General features: G+C 39.7%; 1 protein-coding gene and 1 pseudogene across 2 annotated transcripts in view; both read left to right on the top strand.

Moving 5' to 3' along the window:
- Positions 1 to 350: 350 nt before the first annotated feature.
- The window catches only part of Rnf149 (ring finger protein 149), a 31,306-nt gene continuing 12,824 nt past the window's right edge, over positions 351 to 18,832 (top strand). For both annotated transcript variants that reach the window (XR_013088602.2, XM_076833110.2), the window contains exons 1-3: positions 351 to 899; positions 15,343 to 15,593; positions 16,714 to 16,782. Coding sequence is in view for 1 of the 2 variants with exons in the window: in XM_076833110.2 (XP_076689225.2) it covers positions 443 to 899; positions 15,343 to 15,593; positions 16,714 to 16,782 (777 nt within the window). In the remaining variant the exon portion in view is untranslated. The remainder of the gene's footprint in view (positions 900 to 15,342; positions 15,594 to 16,713; positions 16,783 to 18,832) is intronic.
- Positions 11,232 to 11,903, top strand: LOC143380687 (putative monooxygenase p33MONOX pseudogene; annotated as a pseudogene).

The following is an 18,832-nucleotide window of genomic DNA, read 5'->3' as shown; positions in this document are numbered from 1 at the left end:
ACACAACCGCGGTCCTTCGCCGGCCGTTCTGCACCCCGTTACCGGGACGGTTCCCAGACTCGGGGTCGCGGGACGTACTAGGGCACAAGTTCTGCTCCTGCCCCAGAGGGTCAGGCGTGGCTCCAGCAGAGGCGTGGGTGGCCACACCCCCACTAGCTTCTGCTGGCCCCCGGATGTAGCTCAGCCGCTCACCTACCCAACCCAGTCTCCGAGAGCGTCTCGCGCCTGCGCACTCCACCCGAGAGCGAATAGGCGGGACAACGTTGCCCCGCCCCCGCGCTCCCACGCCCCTCCAGGTGCGCGTGCGCCGCGACTCCTCCTCCTTCGCTTCACTCCCCTTCGGCTCGGCGGCTGGCGGCAGTTTTTCTTTGCTGCTCGGCGGCTTCGCGAGAGCCCTCACGCCCTGCGCCCGCTCTCTCCTCCGCCGCCCGGCGGTCAGGCCATGGCGTGGCAGCGGCGGGCTACGGCCGGGATCCGAGCCCGCGGCGCGCTGGCGCTGCTGGCCTTGGCCTTGTACGCGCCCGGGGCCCGGAGCCGAGCGCTCGAGTGGTACTCGGCTGTGGTGGGCATCGAGTACGTGGACCCGCAGACGAACCTGACGGTGCGGAGCGTCTCGGAGAGCGGCCGCTTCGGTGATAGCTCGCCCAAGGAGGACGCGCGGGGCCTAGTGGGCGTCCCGCTCGCGCCGGGAGGAGACCCCGAGGGCTGCGCGCCAGGCACGCGCTTCTTGGTGCCCACGCCTGGCGGCCAGGGGCCGGCGCCGTGGGTCGCCCTGGTGGCGCGGGGGGGCTGCACCTTCAAGGACAAGGTGCTGGCGGCGGCGCGGAGGAACGCCTCGGCGGTGGTGGTGTACAACGAGGAGCGCCACGGGAACCTCACAGCGTCCATGTCCCACGCTGGTGAGCCATGTGGGCGTGCGAGGTGGAGGAGGTCTCCGTACGGTAGTCACGGTCGGCGGCTTTGTGGGTTCTTGCGGCGGATCCTTTCTCTCTGGCCAAGAAGTGGCCCTGGGCGCGACTCTGATAGTCTCTGGGTATTGGGAGGTATTAGGGGAGCCCTGGATTTGCCCCCTCTGGTTCTCCGGGTGCTGCTGAGAAGGAGGCACGTCGACACATAAGATTAGATCTTTTCATTTGGTGGTTGATGTGGACGGAGGTGCCCTCAGAAGGGGGAGCAGTAAAGGAATGAAAATCTACTGGAGGAAGGTTGTGGTTCTACCAAGTGGGCAGTCCCATTTCCGTTCGCTGTTTCCCCAAATCGGGCGGGTAAGTAGGAGTTGAAGCTCTAACCAGTGCACTCCAGGGTCGTGCTGTCCGTTCACTCTGGTATCTTTTCACTCTGGTATGTTCACTTTCATGAAACATGTCAGTATTCTAAACTTTGTCCGAAAATTTTGGACTCGAGTCAGAGAACCTGGGCTTTAAGTTCTGTATGTTTTCTCATTTGCTAAATATATGATTTAGCAATCATTTGTTCAGTCTTGTTTGGAAGAAATTTTAGAAGTTACTCAATTGGAGAAAAGACCTTGCTCTTTGCTAGGGTACTCGTCTTACACTTCCCCAGGGCAACAGGTTGCATCTTCAGGCAGTTATGGTAGTTTGAATCTTACTTTCCAAAATACTGTCCTTGGAACTGAGTTCTTTCTGGGTGAGAGATAGCCAGGACCCAGAGAGTAAACCTATTTCTGTTGTGCTGAGATCACATTAGCTTTAGGTATCACAAGATTAACTAATTCTGAACTTCCTTTTTTTTTTTTTTTTTCTAATGTTTCTGTGACTACCAAGTTTCAGACATTCTTTTTCCTCTACTACTGTCTTCCTCCCTCCCTCCCTTCCTTCCTTTTTGGTTTCTTGCATACAATGCAAAACTGAACCCTAAAATGAGGGCAGAAAAGTGAGCCTGGCCTATTTGGTGGAATGTTGGGAATGGTAGTTGAGAGGTGAGGAAGTGGAGACTTTCAAGAAGCTTGGCTACATATTGCGGGGAGGCAGAGAAATTGGCAGAAACTGTAGGAGCAAGGTACCGTGGTATAGGAGATGGTAAGGGGTGTTTGAAGTGATCCTCTAGGACCCCAGAACGGAGAAGTGACTGAAGATGTTGGGTCTGTGATAAGGCAAAAAGGCTTTGTCCTGAACACTTGTGGAAGGGTTAGCCACAGAAAGAGAGGGGAGCAAGCACAGATGTCTATGTGGTGACATGAGGTTAGGCACCACCTTTGGTGCTGTTACTCTAGTGATTACATTTCTACCTGTTTGTCATTGTGCCCAAGCTGTGTTTCATAGACTTATGAAAGGTCCTGCCAGATTTGACATAACATTGCAGATACATACTATCCATAGTGGATCCAAGTTTAGTAGTTGTGTCAATGAAAAGAGGTTAGTGTGCCATGATTCCCCAATGCTGGTGTACACACTTTTGTATGTAATCACATATTAATGAAGACTTATTTTAAATGGGATGCTCATCATTCTAAATCTCCTCTAATTTTTGATGATGACATTGATATCCTTCCCAGTGAATAACACTTGTTCTAACCATGGTTCAGCACCCTATTTGTTAATATTATTAGCATATAATGTATTGAGGTCCAGAAAAATACCTCTTTATTGTTCATTTGAAGTTCTCTTTTTAGGACTTCTGTTCCTACCATCAGCCTTCATTCTACCCTTCTTATGTAAGACAAGATACACAGAATTGTACCTTGTTTTAAGTGTGAAAACACCCATTGTGTAGACGTGCTCAGCATTCTGTATACAGTGACACAGTCTTTCTGACAGCCCTTTAAGGTAGTTTCTTAACCTTCTTGTACAGATAAGGAAACTGATACTCGAAAAATTTTAAAAACTTGGTGATCTATGGCCGGATAATTCTTGTGGTAAGTGCTGTGCTATCCTGCTTTGTAGGATGCTTGGTTGCATGACAGTCACCCACCCCCATTGGATTCCAGTAGCACTCCTATAGTTTTAATAACCGAAAATGTCTCCAGAAGCTGTCAGGTGTTCAAGGAGAGAAGGGAGTGACAAAATTATCCAACATTTTGAACCACTGACTTTAAGTGGAGATTACATTGGTAACAGTGTGATTGGTGGATTAAAGAGAGGAAAAGAAGAAAAGTTTAGTCAGACTATTGGGCTACCATGTGATCTGTAAGGGCCAGTACTTCAGTGGTATTTGCAGAAATGGAAAGGACAGACCCTCACAGAACTTGACCCACTTGGGTATGTGACTTTGTGAGTGGAAAGGATCCAGTTTAATTTGAGGTGACAGTGGAGCCTTAAAGGCCATTTAAACTTAGGTTTCCCATATTTAGTCATAATGTAGCTAGAGCCAAGAAAACCCACTGATTGAGCTATTCTGTGTTCAGGGTAACACTGGATTTCTACGAAAGGCATAGAGGTGGGGTGCTCGTAAAATTGAATACTGATAGTCTTCCCAAGTCAGGGAAAATTTCAGTAGTTGTTCTGAAACCCTTTGCTTGTCTAACTGAAATACAATAATAGATATTTTTTTAGATTTAAATCAACTTTGTGGTTTCTAAAAATCATGACTTTTAAGATAACATTCTATTAGAACAACAGTAAGGACTGTTAAAAATGTCCATAGTATGGCATTAGAGCAGATTATGCTAAGTGAAGCTAGCCAATCCCTAAAAAACAAATGCCAAATGTCTTCTTTGATATAATGAGAGCAACTAAGAACAGAGCAGGGAGGAAGAGCAGGAGGAAAAGATTAACATTAAACAGAGACATGAGGTGGGAGGGAAAGGGAGAGAAAAGGGAAATTGCATGGAAATGGAAGGAGACCCTCATTGTTATTACAAAATTACATATAAGAGGTTGTGAGGGGAATGGGGAAAAAAACAAGGAGAGAAATGAATTACAGTAGATGGGGTAGAGAGAGAAGATGGGAGGGGAGGGGAGGGGGGATAGTAGAGGATAGGAAAGGTAGCAGAATACAACAGTTACTAATATGGCATTAAGTGAAAATGTCGATGTGTAACCGATGTGATTCTGCAATCTGTATTTGGGGTAAAAATGGGAGTTCATAACCCACTTGAATCTAATGTATGAAATATGATATGTCAAGAGCTTTGTAATGTTTTGAACAACCAATAAAAAAAACAAATTTAAGAAGTATAAAAAAAAAATGTCCATAGTTCAATTAGCAGAATTATATTGAGCAGCCATTTTATGTAAAGTATTGTACCTGCTCAGGCAGCAATGTGTAGGAGACATGCTTACTTGAAATATAAGCACAGGGGCTTAGGAAGCATAAAGGAAGGGCAACAGTGTTACAAAGGTGTAGAAGTTAGCCTGACTGAGATAGGTAGAAACTGATAAAAGTCACATTGTTAACACAAAATATTAACTTTACTGTAGATATTGTGGGTTAAAAAATAGGGTGCTAGGCCGGTGCAGTGGCACATGCCTGTAATCCCAACAGTTCAAGGAGGCTGAGGCAGGAGGATCACAAGTTAAAAGCCAGCCTTAGCAACTTAGCAAGACCCTAAGCAACTTCCGTGAGACCCTGTCTCTGAATAAAATACAAAAAAGGAGTAGGGATGTGGCTTCCAGGTTAAGTGCCCCTGGTTCAGTCCTCAGTAGGGGAGAGGGGAGGAGGAGGGAGGGAGAGAAGGAAAGGCAAAGAAAGAGCTGTGTTAGCTGAAATCTTGGTATGATTTTACAAAAAGGCACTTTGATTCTTTGAACAATTATTTACTGAGTGCAAAATACTGGCAAGGATTAGAGCTATGTTTGGGGAAAGAGAGTTGGTAAGGGCAAGGAAGGTTTCAAAGACATGTAAGAAATCTCTGACTTTAGAGAGAAATCACGCATTGAGAGATGTGATTTTTGTATTGGCAGAGTATGGTCTTTCATGAATGAATAATAAATTCTTAATTATAATACTACACTCACAAGTTATCTTTAAATGTAGATTTGAATTTAGAGTGTATTTTGAAGGGCAAGTTAAAGCTGATAGGGAAGGTGTGTGTAGTGTGTGGTAGGGGTAAGTGAGCTATAGGACTTGTGGGTGGCAGGAATAGCACTGCCAAAGGCTAAAGGTCTGAGGTGAAGTAATGCATTTGGGAAAGCTGCAAAAGAGTTCTCAATGACAGTAGTATGTTTAAGAAATCCAAAATATTTTTGGGAAAGCCAAATTGTCTAAAACACTTAAAATTCTAAAGCACCCAAAATGAATTGCATGTATTTTGGAGTCCTAAGTCACCCCTTAGCCAATCGTGGAAACATTTGTCCTGTGAAATGCTTTCATATTTCTAAGACGTTTATGTTTTTACTTGGTGTACTATTTTCCCTACTTCAGAGTCTATAATTCTCCTTATTAAGTTGTCACAACTGTAGTTATGGAGGATTGATTCATTTAAACCTTTCAATGGGCTGTCTCTGCTTGAAGCAGGGGCTACAAAAACTAATAAAAAAGAACAGGTAGTACTCATCTAGTGAGGAGAGGAACCTATAAAGAATTATAGTAGGTGGGGCTGGGGATGTGGCTCAAGCGGTAGCGCGCTCGCCTGGCATGTGTGCGGCCTGGGTTCGATCCTCAGCACCACATACAAACAAAGATGTTGTGTCTGCTGAAAACTAAAAAATAAATATTAAAATTCTCTCTCTCTTGAAAAAAAAATTATAGTAGGTGTGTAAAAAGAGGAGTACTTAAGGGATGCTGATAACATTGGTTACCTGAAGAGGTGGGTGGCTGTTGCTGAACAGCCTCAGTTGAACTTTTGCTGAATCTTAATGATTTGCCAGGAAATTCTCCAGGAAAGGTGAAAGAAATGGAGAGTGTATGCCAGTTAAGTTATTGGAAAAAGAAACCTGAAGGTCTACAGGATTCTGTTCTTGAAACTTAAAATGTAATTTCTTGTTGCCTGAGTTAGTTTTCTAGACCAGAGATTGAATCTACTACTTTAAATATTTCAGTAGCTCTCATCTCCTTCAAGAGAATGTTGAAATCTACTTTAAATAGCTTCTTTGGGAGGAGAAGTACTATATTAGACTCAAATGTCACTGCTGAATTTTTGAGGTTGTTGGCAAAGTTGGGATTTTTTTAATTTGTTTAGTTTTTGATGAGGGAATAAGTAGAATACAGACATTTTGAAAATGAAATAAGTGAACACAATTTTATTTTTGCACAGAAGAATTTTAAATTATAGTAATTTGGCTTGCTAAAAATTATTGTCTTTTTTAATCTATTATTCAACAAGTAGGTTTATGATCATGTACTATGTACCATAAAAAAAAAAAAAATAGACAAAAAGACATCAAGGAGTTGTCCTGCCTGATGGTGAGGTGAGTAGGTTCCTTTGTCGGGAGGGATTGTGCAGTATGCCTTTTGTTTTTATCCCCAGTATCAGGGATCAAACCTAGGACTATACACATACTAGGCAAGCAATCTACCACCGAACTAGGCCCTCAGCCTCCCTGCTTTTTTTTTTTTTTTTTTTTACAATTTTATTGTGACCACTTTTTTTTTTTAGTTTGATAAGATGTTTAATGATGTTAAGGCCTAGGAAAGAAAGAAAAAAAATTGTAAGGGCTTCCATCAGTTCTGTTCCAAATCTTTGACTTTCTATAACTTCTATGAAGTTCACCTGTTTTATTTGGAAATAAACTGAGATATGCTTTCATGTGCCTGTTAAGGTAGTTATACAAAATAACTTGAGCAGGGTTAGCTCCCTAGGGTTGTCCAAAGAGGTAATGATGTAGATTGCAGAATCACATCGGTTACACATCCACATTTTTACATTATGCAATCTGTATTTGGGGTAAAAATGGGAGTTCATAACCCACTTGAATCTAATGTATGAAATATGATATGTCAAGAGCTTTGTAATGTTTTGAACAACCAATAAAAAAAAAAAAAGATGAAAAAAAAAAAAAAGGAGGTAATGATGCCACCAGGAGGTGAGGGTAGGGCTGGGGCCTCTTGGATTCATGCATGAACCAGCTCCAGAGCTAGTATGTTGTTTTTGTGTGTTTTTTTTTTTTTTTCCCCTGGTACCAGGGATTGAACCCCAACCCCAGTCCTTTTAATATATTATTTATTTAGGGATAAGGTCTCGCCCATTTGCTTAGGTACTCACTAAGTTGCTAAGGCTGGCTTTGAACTCCACTCATTATCCTCCTACCTCATCCTCCCAAGCCATTAGGATTACAGGTGTGTACCACTAAGCCCAGCCAGAGCTGGTATGTTTATACCCAGATACCCTACTTACCCCAGTTTATCCCCAAAAGTATTTTGAAAAAACAAATCAATCACAGAGTACAAAGAGTCATCATTCTTAAGTTTCATCAAATTTAAAATAGTTCCTGGGCCAGGTGTAGTGGTGCATGCCTATAATCCTAGCTGTTTGATAGTCGAAGGCAGGAGAATCACAAGGCATACTGCTTTGGAACCAACCTGGGCTAAAACTTAGTGAAGCTGTCTCAAAATAAAATTTCAAAAAAAGGGTTGGGGGTGTAATGTAGTGGTAGAGTGCTTGACAAGCACATGTGAAGCCTGGCTTCAGGTCTCAGGACAGGGGAAAAAAAAAATCCTGGCAGCAATCTTGCTGATCTGGTTACAGTGTAACAAACTACTTAGCTCTCATCCTAGGCCCTTTGTTTTGTTGTTGTTTTCTTAATATTGTAGTTAACTTTAGCTAAGTTAACTTCCTAGATAAGTTTCAGATTAATGTACAAGTGTTCTCAGTTCAAGGTGTCCTTCTTGTATTCATTGTGTCAAGATCCATTTTCTCACTTTTCAGTCTTGTTATTTTAGGTGTTCAGTTATCTCTCTAATATCGATTAATCCCACATCCCATTCATCTATTCAACAGAATGCTTTACATATATTTTAATCACTGGCCTTACTGAACCAGTCACCATCTATGTATATTATGTTTGTGTGTGTGTGTGTGTGTGTGTGTGTGTGTGTGTGTGTGTATAGTGTGTGTGTGTGTGTGTGTGTGTGAATGATGGTTTCACAATCTAGAGAAGCTCTTTTTTTTTTTTTTTGGCTTAATAAACTTTTATCTATCCTTGAAGATGTAACTCAAATGTGCCTCTGGGGAAAGATTTTCTTCCACCCCAGACAAAATTATCCCCTCAATTCTGTAGCTCTTTGTTATTCCACTTGCTCATTACTAAGCATCAGCCCAGAGTAGACTCACTCTTATCCTCATTTCATAGCTGAGTAAGCATTCGCAGAGAAGATCAACTTGTCTGGGTCCCCAGGTGTAGAAAACAGTGAGATTTAAACCTAGGCCTGTCTGGCTCTGAAGCCATGTTCTATGAATGAGGGTACAAGGAATGCATACTGCCTTGGAACTAAGTCTTCAGACCCTTAAAACTAGCTTTTCCAGGCATATGACATTGAAGAACTCAAGTTTTGTGAGCCCTCAGCTGTAGAAATGATAATATCTTTCTCTGCTTCAAGTGAAATAATTAGGAAATGTGAAAGTGCTTCAAAGTTGTTTTTTTTTTGTCTCCATTTCACACAAAGACAATGCTGCCAGTACCAGCAGTTGTTATCAGCTATAATCAATCATAGCATAAAAAGAGTTTTGCTTTCTGTATCTAACGAAGCTTTTAGCTGAGATGGGAACATGCAGGTTCATGATAATGTTTTTTCTGTTTTAGTTTGTGCTTGAAATTTTTCACAGCATCTCTCTCTCTCTCTCTCTTTTTTTTTTTTTTTTAAATAATTAAAAATGCTTTTAGCAGGGCTGGGGATGTGGCTCAAGCGGTAGTGCGCTCGCCTGGCATGCGTGCAGCCCGGGTTCAATCCTCAGCATCACATACAAACAAAGATGTTGTGTCCGCCAAAAACTAAAAAATAAATATTTCTCTCTCTCTCTCTCTCTTAAAAAAAAAAATGCTTTTAGCTAGTTTTGCAGCGCTTGGGAGAGAACCTAGGAGCACTTTACCACTGAACTACACTGCCTGCCCTTTTAATTTTGAGACATGGTCTTGCTGAGTTGTTTAGACTGTCCTTAAACTTGAATCCTCCTGCTTCAGCCTTCTGAGTAGGTGGGATTACAGGCTTGTGCCAGCCCAGCCCTGTAATTATTCCTATACATATCTTTCTTTTACTAAATGTTTATTTTTCTCAAGGCAGGAAATGCCTACCTCCTTATTGTGTCTACCCAGTGATTATATGGTAGTTTGCAGAAGTGCTTTGGAAACCACAGTTCTTGCTGAAGGATACTTTTATGCCCCTGGGCAGGTCACAGGATACCTTCCAGACAGGAACCTGTAAGGAGCCACTTTAGAAGGGTGCCCTTCTGGCATTTCAGTAACCAGATCCCAATGGCTGAGATCCACATTTGATGTGCTACAGATTAAATTTCCCTGTGCAGTGAAATAGCATTATAATGTGGTTTCAGTGTAATGTCAGGGAACATTATGTGCATTTTGAAGTTATTGCTTGAATAGGTAGTATGTAAACATGATACAGAATTTCTGCTGTGCAAAGTAAAATTCCCACCCTGTCCAGTAGCCACCAGGCTATCTCCCCAGAGGCATTCTTTGTCCCAGTCTCTTGAGTAGCCTTCTAGAAGTGGTCTATGTTGATATAAGCATTTAACTTCTTGGGAGATTTTTAAGGGCAGCATGCTGTTCATGTGGTTTTACTTGTTGCTTTTTTTTTCTTCTGAATACCTTGAGTATTGTTAATACTAACAGAGCTGCTGTTTTAACCTGTACGTGTATTGTAATTTATAAAGCTGTTTTCTTTTCGATGGACATTTAAATTATGATAACAAAAACTTTAGAAAAAACACTAGCAGGTAAAGGAGAGGCATAAGGGATGACCCTCTGGACAGACTCCTCCTGGACAGCGATATACAATCAATCAACAAATACATGAAAAAATGCTTACCATCTCTAGCAATCAGAGAAATGCAAATTAAAACTACTCTAAGATACCATCTCACTCCAGTAAGAATGGCAGCCATAATGAAGTCGAACAACAAGTGCTGGCGAGGATGTGTGTGGGGGGGGAAGTACACTCATACATTGATGGTGGGACTGCAAATTGGTGCAGCCAATTTGGAAAGCAGTATGGAGATTCCTTGGAAGACTGGGAATGGAACCACCATTTGACCAGCTATTCCTCTTCTTGGACTATACTCAAAAGACCTAAAAATGGCATACTACAGGGACACAGCCACATTAGTGTTTATAGCAGCACAATTCACAATAGCGAGACTGTGGAGCCAACCTAGATGCCCTTCAATGGATGAATGGATTAAAAAAATGTGGCATTTATACACAATGGAATATTACTTAGCACTAAAAAATTACAAGATCATGGCATTGCAGATTATGCTAAGTGAAGTTAGCCAATCCCTAAAAAACAACTGCTGAATATCTTCTCTGATGTAAGGGAGGTGACTCAAAATGGGGTAGGGAGGAAGAGCGTGAGGAGAAAATTACCTCTAGATAGGGAAGAGAGGTGGGAGGGAGAGGGAGGGAGAATGGGAATTGCATGGAAGAGGGAAGGAGACCCCTTTCGTTATACAGAATTCAGGTATGACGATGTGAGGGGAAAAAAAAAAGTGGGTCACATTAGATTGGGTAGAGAGAAGTGATGGGAGGGGAGGGGAGGGGAAGGGGGGAGGGGAAGGGGGGAATGGAAGGACAGCAGAATAAAATAGACATTATTATTTCTGTGGATATATACGTGACTGCATGACCAATGTAATTCTGCAACCTGTACACTCAGAAAAATTAGAAATTATATCCCATCTGATTCAAATGTATGAAATGTTGAGATCATTGTACTGTCATGTCTAACTTTGTTTAATTAAAACAAATTTAAAAATAAGTGTTTAAAAAAAAAGTGTGTGGTGGAGGAAGGCATTTGGGAGCATGGCATCAGGAGGTAGAGAGAGAGAGAGAGACCCAGTAGTTTTGCTCAACAAGGACAAAATATATACCCTAAAGGCAATCCTCCACCCTACCTGCCTACAGTTACCACTCAGTTAATTCCTAACCCACACATTTCATCTCTAAACCATCTTGCATTATCTCACACATGAACTTTCTGAGGACACCTCACATTTATACTTAATAGGAATTCAGCTCTGCAATCTATATAGAAAAAGCACCCAAAGCCCAGTCTTCAAATGGCTTCAAGACATCCAGAAGTGCTTCTTCTTGTGTCTAGTGGGCCTGTAGGCAAGATTTGCCTGCCCATGAGGATGTTCCACCAGCCACTCAGCTACAGTGATGTCATTGAGAATCCTAGGCTCAGGATTTCTGCATCTAACACATGCAGCAATTCCAGAGTGCAAGTGTGATCACCTTACCAGGGTATAAGAAGGAGAGGCCTGTGAATTGTCCCCTGCCATGACCATTGACAGTGTGGACAATGTCCAGGTAGTGAAGGCTAGAACGACCCATATCATCATGAATTCTGCAATCATGAAGCAAATCAGGAAAGCCCTCAGCATTATCAACAATAGGCATCACTGAGAGGTAGTGGCTGCACTTTCCACCGGGGCCTTATCACCCAGAAGACCAAGGGCTTTCAAATGGCAGAAGTACTCTGTAAACTGAAGTTGCAGGGCAGAGAGAGATCAAAAGAAGAGAAGCAGCCTACATCTACCCCGTTCACCATCATCAGTATTCCATTCTTTCTCTGCACAGGGGCCCAGAGGCTGATTTACTTCTGGTTCCTCTAATGCCTTACCTGGCCCATATTCTAGCATTATGGGTCCTGGAAGTGGGTTAAGGACAGAAGCTTGTCAGATCAATGGAGGCACTATCAATCAGTATCCTCTCTGAAGTCTGGTTCTGGAGGTTTTGCCATGTAGGCCTACCAGGAAGCCCAGAAACCCTCCAGTGGAGCTGATCTGTGTCTGGGCCACTGAAATGACCGAAGATCCAGCAATTTTCTAGCTATTCAAGATGGACATAACTGGTAATAGAAAGGAAGAAACAGCCCCTACAGGCCTATAATCTCAATCCCTGTTTTGAGTGTGCTTTGTAAGTTCAGTTGGCATCTAGAGCTCTCTCTCAATTCCAGGGACGCTGGATGGGGATTTCTTAACCTTATCTTGGCTGTGATATAGGAAAGGTATATTTTTCAGAACCTCTTAAACTGAGGCCCCAGCTAAAGAAATAATTTTTTTTTTTAAATTTTTCACTTTTGGAAACATTAGTACAAAGCTTGTCCTCGTGTAGACGAAACCATTTGTACCTCTTTAAAGTTATGCCATATAATCTTAGAAGTAATGTTTGGGGCATCTACTTAACCTATTTTTGATTTGTTTACCCTATACAAGAACTTAATATTTGTGTTGGTTGAAACCCTAGGCTTCTTGATTTTTTTACCACCATCAGTACAATGATAAATCCTGGTGTAGAGGTGTCACTGACTAGGTAAGACAGCTTTGGCCTTGACTGTGCTGCATGTCCTGTGATCCAGTCTTGTTAGTTAGGGAGACTTCAAATCTGTTTCAGATCTGGTTATAGTTAATAGCTAACAAGTTAACTTGGCAGGGAATCTACTTCCAAGGCTGAAACCAGAGTCTCCTTGTTTCTTGGTAGACCTGATAGATTCCTTTGTCCTATAGCTGGTTCCTCATACCTCTTTGTACCTTCTGAGCCACTGCTGTTGGAGGGATGCTTCTCTTTTGTATTTCACAGTGGTTTTTGTGTCCCCCCCCCCCCCCCCCCCCCCCCCCGTGCTGGGGATTCAGGGCCTCCCACATGCTCTGTCATTGAGAGAGAGGCCCCAGCTAAAGAAATCATTTTTTTAAATTTTTCATTTTTGGAAACATTAGTACAAAGCTTGTCCTAATTGAGCTACACCCCTGCCTCTCAGACACTAGTTTTGCCTCTTCTTTTTTGTACCTTAAAGTAAGACTAATTTAATGCCAGTTTGAAAACTCCCTAAGGGAGGAAATTGATTCTATTCATTTGAAGTAAAGAAGATGATGTGTACAGTTGTAGTCTTGATTTGATATTTATGTGAAATTAGTTTCATAGTATTTTGATTTCCTTTTTCAGGTCAGGGCCTAAAACTTGTTTTTGTTTTTGCACAGGGAGAAATGAAAACATTCACAATTTTTCATGAAAGCATTTTTCACCAAAAGGTACATGCAGCACATATCTTAAAAAGGACAGGGAATCAAGAAACTGCCTTTGTATTCTCCGCATGTGTACATGTATAGTCCCTGTCTTGAACACTATCTCAGATACCTTTTGTTATTTGTTTTGGATACTATCTTATATAAGGAGCTGACCTCATTGAGAAGCCTAGAGTCTAAAATTATCAGGACAATTTATTGTCGTCTGTTATGTCTTGTTTTGACAGCAAGAATTTTTATTACTTTAAAAAAAAGAAGGAAGAAAGAAAAAACATTGGCAATAAAGTATCTTTATAGATATTCCACCATATTTATGTATAAGTACATCAGTTAATTACATTCTTAGACACAGAATTGCTGGGTCAGAGAAAGGTGCGTCTAAATTTTTTGGTAACCATTCCCCCCACCCCCATACAAGAATGTTATAATTCACTCCCCAAGCATTGTACAAGAGAGTGTCTCTGACAGTCTTACATATAACATCTTTTCACGTGTTCCATGAGTTTTCATGTTTAAAATCCACGTGTTGGGGATGGATACTGATGGACACAGGGGTTTCTTTATGGGATGATGGGAATGTTATAGAATTAAATGATGGTAATGCTTGTGCAACTAGTCAGTCTGCTTGAAACCACTGAATTGTATACATTAAAAGGATGATTTTTATGGTATGAATTATATATCAATTAAGCTGCTTTTGAGAGAGAAAGAATTTTTAAAATATTATTATTATTATTATTATTATTATTTTAGTTTTCAGTGGACACAACATCTTTATTTTATTTTTATGTGGTGCTGAGGATCGAACCCAGTGCCCCATGCATGCCAGAGGAGCGCACTACCGCTTGAGCCATATCCCCAGCCCTAAGCTGCTATTTTTAAAAACCATTTGTATTTTCCATCCTGAAAATGGACTTTCTTTGTTTTTCAGTCGTCCTTTTAATTATAGGAAATTTGTTTGTTTTACAGTACTGGGGATGGAACCCAGGGTCCTAAGCATGGTAGGCAAGTGCTTTGCCACTGAGCTGTAGCCCTAGCCCATTTTTAACAATTTTTTTTTAAATTATGAGACAGGATCTCTCTAAGTTGTGCAGGCTGGTTTTGAACTTGTGATCCTCCTGCCTCAACCTCCTGAGTAGCTGGGATTACAGAACTGTACCACCACATTTGACTTGGAAATTAGTTTTTTAATTCCCCTGTTTCTTCTAGGCTCTCTCTCTCTCTCTCTCTCTCTCTCTCTCTCTCTCTCTCTTCTCTCTCTCTCTCTCTCTCTCTCTCTCACTCTCTCTCTCTCTTTCTCTCTCTCTCTCTCTCTCTCTCTCACTCACACACACACACACACACACACATAGTTTTGTATGTTTATTTCTGGTGTTTTTATTCTGTGCTGTTCTGTGAGTGTCTTCATATGCTACTACCATTCTGTTTTAGTTAATTTAAAAAGTTTTCCTGGGGGCTGGAGTTGTGGCTCAGTGGTACACCACTCAACCTAGCACGTGCAAAGCCCTGGGTTAGATCCTCAGCACGACATAAAAATAAATAAATAAATAAATAAAATAAAGGTATTGTGTCCAACTATAACTAAAAAAAAATACATATATATATATATAAGTTTGCCTGATCCATTCCTGATTATTTTTCCCTAAATGACTTTAGAAGTAGAATATTAATGTTTTTCTTTAATCCTATTTATATTTAATCATTGTTATATTCATTTATAGCTAGGTTTATGTTGATTATTTTGCCCCTTTTTATTTTTTTTATCTCATGGTTGCTTGTGCCTTCAGAGCAATCTTAAATAATAGTGATCATAGTGAAATTCTCATATTGCCTCTTAATTGGTATGTTTCAGGTATTATATATTATTATATGCAAGTAAAATTAGTCAGGCTTGTTCTTTTGCTTTTTATTCTATGTTTGGGTTTATAATCTTAGAAATAATTTTAAAACTTCCTTTGTCCCCTTACAGTCAGCTGTGGGACAATTTAAATATCATCAGCAGTACTTAACCTTAAAGGTTTGGTGGTATATATGTCACCCATGAAGGGTATCCTGGCTTTTGGGAAGGTACTTCTTGGTGATTTATTCTACTTTTCCTCATGAGATCAGTCTATTTTCTCTTTTGGAATCAATTTTGATAACTGATGTTTTCCTTGAAAATTTTTCAATTTTTTTTGAAGTTTTCAAATGTGTGTTGATGAACATAGCTTTCTTTTGTCTTACATTGATTTCTTTCCTTCCTACAGGAACAGGAAGTATAGTGGTCATTATGGTTAGCTATCTAAAAGGAAGAGAAATTTTAGATGTGGTACAAAAAGGAATTCCAGTAAAAGTGACCATAGGGATTGGCACCCGTCATGTGCAGGAGTTCATCAGCGGTCAGTCTGTGGTGTTTGTGGCCATTGCCTTCATCACTATGATGATTATCTCCTTAGCCTGGCTAATATTTTACTATATACAACGTTTCCTGTATACTGGCTCGCAGTTTGGAAGTCAGGTAATTATGGATAATTTTATTTTTGCTTTTGAAAAGATATATATTGCTTGAAGTTATATTTGACCATATTTTTATTTCCTTCTCACTCATATAAGTATTCATATGACTTTTTGAAATTAACCTTCTAATTAGAATGCATTAAATTTTCTATCTTGTGGAAGATTAAAAACTATTTTTTAAGTTTAGGACACTTTTTGCACATTCAGTTCCTGCACATATCATCTGTCCTTTTCCAAACAGAGAGCAATGGCAAAAAGGTACCAGATGTAGTGAACCTGCTCTCATAACCTGGGTTTCTGAGCTGGCCTAAAGACAGGGAATGAGCATCCCTGTCTCCACTGTGGAGCAGCTGTCAAGCTATTTCCCTTCAGAGAGACCCTGTCTCAGTAACAGCAGAGATGAGGGCTGATGAAGAGCCAGAGGCTTCCAAGTAGCAGGATCTGTGCCTATGCAAAGTTGGCCTTCCTGACTGATGACATAGGAGGGGCTCTTCGTTTTTAAGTTCCTTGATGCTGGGCATGGTGGTGAATACCTGTAATCCCAACGGCTTGGGAGGCTGAGGCAGGAGGATTGCAAGTTCAAAGCCAACCTAAGCAACTTAGCAAACCCCTGTCTCAATAAAAAATAAAAAGGGCAGAGGTTAAACAACCCTGGGTTCAATCCCTAGTACCATAAAGGTGGATGGCTGACAGAATGAGCATATGGTACCTCCATCCTCAGCCTATTTCTTGCTGATATTTAGACATAGAATTGGTTTCTGTGGCTGAGGTGTATGTAGGTCAGTGGTAGATCACATGTTTAGCATATCTGAGGCCCTGAGTTTCATCTCCACAGCACTACATACAGACTGAAAAAGTTGATTTCTTCTTCAGACATAGAATTGAAAATAAGTTTTGTCAGTGAAATAGCTCTTAAGTTATATGACTGTTCTATATATTAAGACTTAAAATGGTGATGAAGGTATTTTTAGTTATTTTCATTGTAATATGAAATTAAAAATTGACTTTAATGAAATTTTTTCTATATGCTTGCATATAATTTTTTATAAAATAGTGATTTAATTTGAAAATTTCAACAATAATAATGATATTTTATTAATAATAATAATTTTCTCTCCAAGAGCCATAGAAAGGAAACTAAGAAAGTTATTGGCCAGCTTCTACTTCATACTGTAAAGCATGGAGAAAAGGTAATATTTTTATACTGGGTTGTTTTGTTTCTTGGTTTGGACTAGAGGATGTGTTTATGTCTTGAGAAATACTTCCCTTCCCGTCTTTTAATTCACAGTATCCAGTCTGTGGCGCTTTGGTGAATTGAGTTAGTATTAACTTGCATGTATATATTTATTGTAAAGAGGATTAGTAGAAATACTGAGGTTGAAGTACATTCCAGATCTGTGCTCTCCTGAGGGTTAGCCACTAGTCACATACAGCTATTTAAGTGAATTAAATTAAATTTAAAATTGTGTCACTCAGTGACACTAGCTACATTTCAAGTGATCAGTAGCCACATTGACAGGAGCTGCCATGTTGGATGGCACTGACATGCCCATCATCTTAGAAAGTGCTATTGGATAGATCTGGGTGACTATAAAGAAGCTGCAAAACTTAAAGTTTATACCATAGACCTGCGATTCCTTAAATTCATTTCTGTTAAATTTGAGACTACATGTCCATTCTCTCTGATTCCCCCAAGTATAGGAAAAACATACTTGATATTTGTGGAAAAGGAAAAAAAAAAAGATATCTTTAAAACTACTTTTTTATTAAAAAAACAAGTGAACTTTTGGGGTTGGGAGGGGCTGAGACTTTAAAGATTTAGAATCATACCAGAGACTTAAAGCATTTTGGAATAGGACAAATCCTGAATCTAGAATGATATAGATTGCCTAAAAGGAAAGCTGTTACTAATGCAGTAGTATTTATTTTTTTAATGGTCCCGCTTTGGTGCTTTGAAATGTTGCTAACTAGTGTTGACTTTAGTTGTGGGATTGGTTCAGTTGTTTTGTTGTTGAAACTTAATCTTCTCCATTCTCTAGTTTCTAGTCTACCCTCCTCCCCCACCAAAAGGAAGAGAAACTACATTTACAGTACATATTTCTTCCTCTAACCTACTTAAAGGATGATTAAAACAAAAATAACACATTAAATTACAGAGTATAAAATTTTGAAATCTGTTATTAATGGTTTATGTGATATAGTTAGTATTAAGGTACTCTAAGAATTATATTGGTGGCTACCATTCTTTCCCTAATATAACTTTACATTGTAGTACATTTGAATTTTAGTAGTTTGTTACAAGGTAATGATTTCTTTTTGTATAAATGTTTTGAACAGAAAAAATAAAAAAGAAATGTAAGAAAAAACACTCTTTATGGCTTAAGATTAGCATCTGATTTACAAATCACTAAGGGTTCTTTAGGAGAGACTTTCCAGTTAATGCCCTTGGTAGATTCTAAACCCATTCTGCATAACTAGTTACTCGATAAGCATATGGTTCTATGTTCCTCTGGAACATGAATGCCTTCTGCTCTCTTCAGGAACCACCATTATAACATATGAGAAGACATTGATTCATATGTGTAATTAATGGAATTGAGTCTTTGAAAACATAAGTAAATTGATATTATCTTCTTCCTATACAGCACATTAAAAAATATATTAAATATATATATATATATATATATATATATATATATATATATATATATATATACATATATATAATATTTTTTCCCCAGGGACAGTTTTTTGAAAGTTGTCAGAGTAATATTAAAAAAAGAAGATCCATAAATGTTCTGTGAGTTATATCGACACATGACAATTTTACATTTTAAACATGTATTTTTTGTAGTCTACATCTTAACCCTGGTTTTGGATACTGACATTCTTTTTTTTTTTTTTCCAATTTTTCTTTTGTGTAGATTTACTAATAGTAATGTGTAAACTTTAATGCCATTATTAAGGACTTCAAAAAATCATTTCAGGGCTGACAATGTAGCTCAGTGGTAGAGCACATGCTTAGCAAGGCCATGGTTTGATCCCCAGTATTGCCAAAAAAAAAAAAAGTACATATTCAAAAAGTTATTAAAATCGTTTCATTATTTTTGCATGGCATATGATAAATAAAAGACAATATTTACTTTTATTGCAGTGTATAATTTAAAATGTTGGTATAAACTTGATTTTAACATGGTCTTTGATAACATTATTTTCATACAAAATTCAGTTCTTAACTGC

This window comes from Callospermophilus lateralis, chromosome 14 (assembly GCF_048772815.1).
Source record: "Callospermophilus lateralis isolate mCalLat2 chromosome 14, mCalLat2.hap1, whole genome shotgun sequence".
NCBI classification, from domain to species: domain Eukaryota; kingdom Metazoa; phylum Chordata; class Mammalia; order Rodentia; family Sciuridae; genus Callospermophilus; species Callospermophilus lateralis.
This window is presented reverse-complemented; position numbering and strand designations above follow the sequence as displayed.